At 37.7% G+C, this 7,851-nt stretch overlaps 1 protein-coding gene across 3 annotated transcripts; it reads left to right on the top strand.

The window, feature by feature from the left end:
* Positions 1 to 1,470: 1,470 nt before the first annotated feature.
* Positions 1,471 to 7,741, top strand: LOC110868157 (protein WHAT'S THIS FACTOR 9, mitochondrial). 3 transcript variants are annotated; one of them, XM_022117251.2, is made up of 2 exons: positions 1,471 to 2,890; positions 7,273 to 7,741. In XM_022117251.2, the coding sequence occupies exon 1, from the start codon at positions 1,571 to 1,573 to the stop codon at positions 2,855 to 2,857; it is 1,287 nt and encodes a 428-aa protein (XP_021972943.1). In that variant the 5' UTR covers positions 1,471 to 1,570; the 3' UTR covers positions 2,858 to 2,890; positions 7,273 to 7,741. The 3 variants fall into 3 exon arrangements, with proteins under 3 accessions (XP_021972943.1, XP_021972941.1, XP_021972942.1); XM_022117249.2 differs by lacking the exon at positions 7,273 to 7,741 and adding an exon at positions 5,420 to 6,117; XM_022117250.2 differs by lacking the exon at positions 7,273 to 7,741 and adding an exon at positions 3,628 to 3,864.
* Positions 7,742 to 7,851: the final 110 nt, after the last annotated feature.

Below are 7,851 nucleotides of genomic sequence, written 5' to 3'. Positions count from 1 at the left end.
GGAGACGGCGACGGCTGTATTTTCTGGCGGCCGGCGACGGTGGTGCTAGTCCTGACGGGTGGCGGTGCTGTGGTGGTGCTGTGGTGGTGCTGTGGCGATGGTTACGGTGGTGGAGGTGCTGTGGCGATGGTGGTGGTGGTGGTGGTGGTGGTGGCGGTGCTGTGGCGGTGGCGGTGCGGTGGTGGTGGTGGTGGCAGTGCTGTGGCTATTAACCTCAGGGACCATTTTGGCTATTAACTCATAGTTAAAACTAGTAAATTACAACTACAGGGACTGTTTGTGTAATAAATAAAACTTAAAAACTAACTTCAGTTAAAAAAAACTAACGGAGGTCCATTGAGTGCCAACATGTTGATAGGTAGGATTATTATATACCAATTCTGTACGTTGGATTATTATTTACCAACTGGGCAAAGGTTGGTTTATTAAATACCAATTTTCCTTATTAATTATTATTATTATTATTATAATATAAAAAAACTAAATTTTTTTAGGCTCGTTCAGGCTTTCGAGCCTAAACGAGCTTTAAATTTCAGGCTCGAGCTCGGGCTCGATAGCTAAACGAGCTCTATATAAGGGTCGAGCTCGGGCTCGTTAAGGTTTGGCCCGTTCAAGCTTTTAACCGAGCCGATCACAGGTAGCTCTCGAGTCTCTGGGCTTGTTTACACCCCTAGTTAGCACACATTTTTGCTGATTAGCGTGTAGTTGTATTACAATATCAACTTTGGACAAATTTGGTAGACAACATTAACAAACGTTTAGTGTGGGTGTTCTGTATAGGGTTTGGTATGTTTAAATTTGGTAGACAACATTAACAAACGTTGGCGTTTAATTTAGTTAGGTATGTTTAAATTGATCAGTGTATGACCTTTCTAAGGCATTATGAATGATTTTCTAGCCATTTACTTAAGGTATTAGCCTATTAGGTACTTAGGTTGTGTTACGACTGAATAGTCAAAGGGTTAAAAGTGTAATATCAATAGTAAGTCTAGTTTGTAAAACAAGTGATTGTTGAAGGACTAGAATGGTAAATGTTTAGTTAGTTAGTTGTTAGAAGGTAGTTGGTAGTTAGAGGGTATAATAACAGGATGTAAGAGTCATAGTTGGTTAGCTTGATGATAATGAAATCCTCTCTTTCTCTCTAGATTCAAGATGTAAAGTGAGCCAGGTGGTGGACGTGCGGATTACTTTTACCTAGTCCACGATCTTTTCCTTCTTTTTAGTAATATTATTATGAGTAGTTAATTATACAAGTAGTGGTGCAGTATTACAAGTAGTGGAGTGGTAGAGTTTCCCATTTTCCTTCTCCTTCTTCACGTTTTATTTCATACGTAACACGTAAGGCTATTATATAAGCCATAGTCGTGTTGATATTATTATGAATGAAAAATCTGAATTCTCTTTCTTTGAATCAATCGGTAACGATTAAGTTCGTAACACGCGTCATACCCTAAATCGTAAACAGAAAATTAATAAAGAAAACAGTCCCCAAAACCAAAAAAAAAAAAAAGAACTTGCAACTGAGTTAACTCAACTCTAAGCCGCAAACAAGTGACATTCAGAAAACACCATGAAACACAGAATCACCATTGCCGATCTCCATTTCCTCTCATCATCACTCCACCCCATCATCTTCAACCACCACCAACAATCACGAAGCATCACAAAAGTCCGATTAAAATGGGTCAAAAACCGATCACTAGACAACATCATCGACATCCACACCGATCTCAAAGCCGCAAACATCCTCAAAGACGCCATATTCCACCGCCCCACCCAATTCCTCACTGCAAAATCACTCTCCGACACCCAAAAACTCCTCGGAATCACCATCCCCACCCTCCGTTTCATCCGCCGTTACCCCACTCTCTTCGAAGAGTTCCCACACCCCAAATACGCCTCACTCCCCTGTTTTCGCCTCACCCATATCGCCCTAAATTTGCACAAATTAGAACAAAAGATTTACGAAATTGAAGAGCCCAACATCGTTGAAAGACTCTGTAGAGTCTTGATGATGAGTAGAAACAAGCAATTGCCGCTTCGATCGCTTCATTTGTTAAGATGGGATCTAGGGTTTCCGTACGACTATGATCAGGTTTTGGCGGGAAAGTATGGGGATATGTTTGAGATTGTGAAAAGCTCAAATGGGTTGTCGTCAAGTTTGAAACTTGTCAAGTGGGTTGATGAGTTTGCTGTTTCTGAGCTTCAAAAGAGTAATGAAGTTGTAGAAATTGGTTATAAAAGGTTTCTAAGGGGGAAAAGTGTGTTGGAATTTCCTTTAAGTTTTCCTAGAGGTTATGGGGGCCAAAAGAAGGTGAAAACTTGGATGGATGAGTTTCAAAAGCTGCCGTACATATCGCCGTATGAGGATTCGAGTAAAATCGATCCGGAAAGTGACTTGATGGAGAAGAGGATTGTGGGTGTGTTACATGAGTTTTTGAGTTTGACTGTTTATAAAAAGACGAAAAGGAACTACTTGAGGAACTTGACTGATGAGTATAATATGCCGTTTAGGTTTACGCGGATCTTTACGAGGTACCCCGGGATTTTTTATCTTTCGTTGAAGTGTAAGACGACGTCTGTGGCGCTTAAAGAAGGGTATAGGAGAGGGAAGTTGGTGAATCCGTGTCGGATTGCCAAGTATAGAGGGAAGTTTCATCATGTTATGAGGACTGGATTGATTTATAGGAAGAAAGGGTTGGAGATGTTGCCGGAGTTGGATAAGTTGGTTGAGGATGATGCGGTTGGGATCGATGGAGAAGAGTCTTCGGGGGATGAAGAGGTTGAATCTAGTGGCGAATGGGTTGAAGATGATGATGAAGATGAAGAGTTTGATGATGCTTCTGATCGGGATTAGCTAGCGAGTCGAATGACGTTAGAAGAATGAGAGGTAATTCATTCTAGAACGAATTTTGTAACAATAGTTATATCATTTTTGTTTTTGACAATAAGTTAGAAATTTGGTGATATAGATGCTTGATGCTTGTCATGTTTGATTATAGGCAAGACATTCTTTAACCATTAAAAGGGTAGATAAAATGGTTGTTATTTTAGTCTATATATTGATGATCTATGCAGTTGATATCAGTGATATATCGGTTATCGGTCAGAATATCGGTACCGATATTATCGGCGATATTGACCAATATATCACCGATATTTGACTGATATAACCGATATATCACCATATTTGACCGATATATCATTGAATTGTTAGTGTTAAATTGCTATATATATAAATTCTGCCTGATATTAAAATTACCTATATCCCACTGATATCTCACCGAGATAACCTATATCTCAAATATCGGTCCTTGACCGATATCCGGTATTTTACTGCATTAACTGCATAGTTGATCATGTTAATATCAGCTACTAAAACCCTAGTCCAGTCATCTGTAATAAAGATAGTATTTGAGTAAATTAAATACATAGATAAAAAATTGTTAAGAAATTTGATAAACATAACCCTTAAAGCTATAGTAAACATGGTTTAAAAAAAGCGCGCCTCAGGCCGGCGTGAGGCAACATGGAAATCACTCATATGCTTTGAAATGGAGTGATCTTGAGAAGTAGCTTGAGGCGGTCGCTTTTTATCTAAGGCATTTCTATTGCTTCTTGTATTAGGTGTCGCGAGATGTGTATCGCCGTTGAGAAAGCAACGCGTTTGGGCAGTCTAGATAAGTAAGAAACTAAAAAAAAGAGGAGAGGGAGAGCTAGGGTTCAAGTTTTTCAACACGCTGAAGCAATCAGGTTGTGTTCACCTTTGGTTATAGACTTATATTGTATAGACATATACGAATTCACCAACCCAAACCTGATGAATTGCCACCATAGTTTCAAGCCATTATACTGATTTGACACGTTCCCTTTTTAGCATTCAACCCATTTAAGAACATAACCGGGTCAATCTGTTCATACCTAAATGGGTCGATATTACCACATCTAGTGATTACGCACATCAAAGAGAGAACCAAAAAGATTAAAAAAGAAAAAAAGATGCATCAAAGAAAGTTCAATATAGGTGTTGCTTTTAGCTTGTTGGGTTATATATGGAAGGCTCGTAAAACCTTATTTTCAATAGCAAAAAGGCGGATTTTAAATGCTTTGAGGAGATCAAGGCGTTAGGATTCCTTTGGATTAAAAGTCGATCCAAATTGGAATCATTAGATATGTGATATTAAAGAAGTTTGATTACATGTGGTTTGTGAATGTGATGTATTTGTTCAGTTGTTGTTGTGTTCTAGCGCCTTGCTAGTTGTGCAATTGATAAATCTTGCTTGGATTTAACTACATGTTGCCTCTATTGATTTTGTACTTTGTAATTCTAATAATAAAAGTCGATAATTAATTCATTTAAATTTCATATGAAGGATTAATAAAGTATAATTAGCTTTGAGTAGATGACTGTGAAAACCATATAATACTTGTACCTTTTTCTATATTTTATATTTCTGTCTAATTTTGCGAGTTAACGTGCGTGCATAGTTCGACATTTCTAACGCTCCCGCACATCGTGCGGGTACTAATTACTATTATTACTAACTAGTTTAGTTCCCCGTGTGTTACACGGGTTGAACAATAGACGTTGAGAGTTTAGATGTTAAAAAATCATTTTTGGGCTAAAAGGGTAAAAATGATAAAAATACGTCTTTTTTAACCCTTTTGGCCCCCTAACATTTAATGGATGGGGTTAGTGTTATGGGTCAAAGAGTTAGAAAAAAAAAGTCGGGGGCTCAGATGTTAAAAGATTATTTTTTGGGCTAAAAGGGTAAAAGTGATATAACCACAGGGGTCAAAATCGTATTTTTCTCTAAATAATATTATAAAGGAGAAGAAGAATAAACTAAATAATAATTATCCATAAGATATTAAACTAAATAATATTTAATAAAAGGATTATCTATAATTAATTAGAAAATATTAAATTAAAATAATAATTATCTATAAGAGATGCTCTAATATGATGACAAGTGTCCCCAAAGTGGTTTGTTTTATTATATAGTATAGATTATATAAATAGCAAACACTAAAAACGAGTAAGTATAAAATTATCATTTCATAGTTTTCTTATTTTTTTATTAGAAAACAAAATTATTCCATATATAAGTTTACAAGTTTTTTGTGCATTATTAGTTGTAACTTGTGCTTTGTGAGTTTTTTAAAAAAAAACTTGATTTTTTTTACTTTTAACCTCAAGGTTATTACCTTTTTCAATTTTAACCCTACATAATTTGTTTTTTAGTTTTAACCCAAAACTTTTCATTATTTGCAATTTAGCTTCACAACTTTTTTCACTTATGCTTTTCATTTTTCGCAAAATTTTGTTTTACGTATAGTTCTAAATTTTTCGAGTTAATACGACACAACGTGCATGTGTGGTTCAACATTTTTACCTCTATTTTTTCATGTTTGACAGGTTCGTCACAACACGCATATCCTAGGTCGAGTCAGTGTTGGTGGTCGATGACGGTTGTGTGACATTAGTACTATTTGACACCGTTTTATGTCCTGCCGCAACGCGAGGTGTGCTTTGGGGGTTTTCAAAGAAAAAATGGTTATGCATATTGTTGTTGTAACGTTGGCTTTGGGGGTTTTCCAAAAAAAAATGTTTTTTTTTACTTTTCACCCAAAATATTTCATAAATTACTTTTAACCCAAAACTATTTGTTTTTTTACTTTTAACCCAAAACTTTTTATCTTTTGCAATCTATCATTATAACTTTTTTACTTTCAACTTTGATCATTTATAGTTTTCATTTTTCGCAAATTTTTCGCTTTATGTTTGGTTCTAAATTTTGTGACTTAACACATCGCAACTGTGTCTTTGGTTTAACATTTTTACGTTTCATTCTAAATTTTGCGAGTTAATACGACGCAACGTGCGTGTGTGGGTGAACGTTTTTACATCGTCTATTTTTCCACGTTTGACAGGTTTAACATAACATGCGGGTCCTAGATCCACTTAGTTATAACTAAAGAATCCCCGCCGCATTGCGGCGGGTCGCAATCCTAGTTGATATAAAATAGAAAGAAAACCTCTCCCCCTCCCATTCTCCTTTCTTCATCTTCAAATATTAGAAGAAGCGACTACCCTTCAAAAAAAAAAAAAAAAAAAAAACTACTGTTTTATTTTCACGCACAAGCAATCTTTCTAGCACATGTGAGAATTCACTATTTTTTAAGTATGGATTCTCTTGTTTTAGGGTTCTAATTTAGGTTCTGTTTGTTTTTTGGCCAGAAGTACTTCTGGCCACTTATGTCTGCGCCGCGCAGACGCGGGCAGACGTTTGGATGCCGCAGATTGTTTGTTTTCTCGCAGACCTTTCATTAAAAAAGGTCTGCGAGACCTCTTCACCACACAGACATGTTCCCATGTCTTCACCACACAGACACAAACCTCTTCTTGGCTCTTCTTCCACACCTCCACCCCCACATCCTGCCACCACCTCCACCTCCACCTCCGTCGCCCACCTCCACTCCGCCACCACCTCCCACACCTGCTCCGCTACCAAATCGAAACCCCCAAATCCACAAACTAAAACCCCCAAATCGAAACCACCAAATCGAATAAAACCCACCAAATCGAATCAATGAACATCATCAGCAACTTACCGGTGAGACAACTCGAACCCGCTGCTCACCTCTCAGTTCGCCGGAGAAACAGATGACCGGTTGTGTGTTGTGTGTCGAAGATGAAAAATCGGGGGCTGTTGGTTGTGGTGTAAGGCGGTGGTGGCTGTTGGTTGTGGTGGTGGCAGATGAAGGCAGAGGGAGGAGGTGACGGTGGTGGTGGTGGGTTTGCAGTGGTGCTTGGTGGTGGTGATGAAGGCAGAGAGAGAGATCGAGGGAGGAGAGAGAGATCTGTGAGAGGAGAGAGAGACGGTGAAGGGCGGTTGTGTAGTGGTGGCGGTGGTGAAGTGGTGGCGGTGGTGACGTGGTGGCGGTGGTGAAAGTAGAGAGAGAGAGAAGTCTGGTGTGTGTGTTGTGTGTGTAATGTGTGTGTGAAGAGGTTTATGTAGAAAAAAAAACAAACCCTCTTCTTCTTGCAGACTGCAGACCTTTGGTCCACCTCTTCTCCTGGAGATGCCTGCAGATGTGGTCCGCAGACTGCAGACCTTTTCCTACAGAAAAAACAAACAACACCTTAGTTAAATTTTCTTTTGTTTAAAGACTTTCAATTTATATATCGTTTCTTTGTTATAGGGCTTTCAATTCAGTTACCGAATCCAAATTTGAAGTAACTGATTTAACGTTACGGAATATGGTTAGGTCGAGCTCATCAAAATCAACAATCAAGATCAAGCAATATGTTGAGAAGATACACGCTACAAAGGATACTTTGAGGGACTATTGGGAAAGTACACATTCGAGTTCCAAGATCTTATAAACAATGATGATTTGAAGTCTTGAGTATGCTTGGAAACTTTTAATATCACCCTTGGAGTTGCACAATTCCAATATAATCATGTTTAACATGTATGGCAGAAAAGCAACTCTAAACTTTCCACCAAGATACGAGAAAAAAATAACTTAATTAAAAATGTGCATACCACGTCATCGTCAAATACTAGTCGAAGCAATCAAAATCAACAATGCCCGAGTGCATGTTGGATGTTGTCCATGGTTAAGGGGGTGGAGGGTGACCGAAGAAAATTGTAAATCTTGTCAGCAGACAGCAGACAGATGGTTAGAAGTAAATTTATAAACACTAGATGAATGTGATAAAAACCGACATTTAAAATAATGTATATATTATGTAACATTCTAAATTAACAATGTCATAATGTCAACATTACAAACCATCTAATATTTTTTCTTTATTTCACAAAAAAAAAAAAAAAAAAAAAA

This window comes from Helianthus annuus, chromosome 13 (genome assembly GCF_002127325.2).
Source record: "Helianthus annuus cultivar XRQ/B chromosome 13, HanXRQr2.0-SUNRISE, whole genome shotgun sequence".
In the NCBI taxonomy this organism is placed as follows: domain Eukaryota; kingdom Viridiplantae; phylum Streptophyta; class Magnoliopsida; order Asterales; family Asteraceae; genus Helianthus; species Helianthus annuus.
Note: the sequence above shows the minus strand (reverse complement) of the source record. Positions and strands in the feature narration are given on the sequence as shown.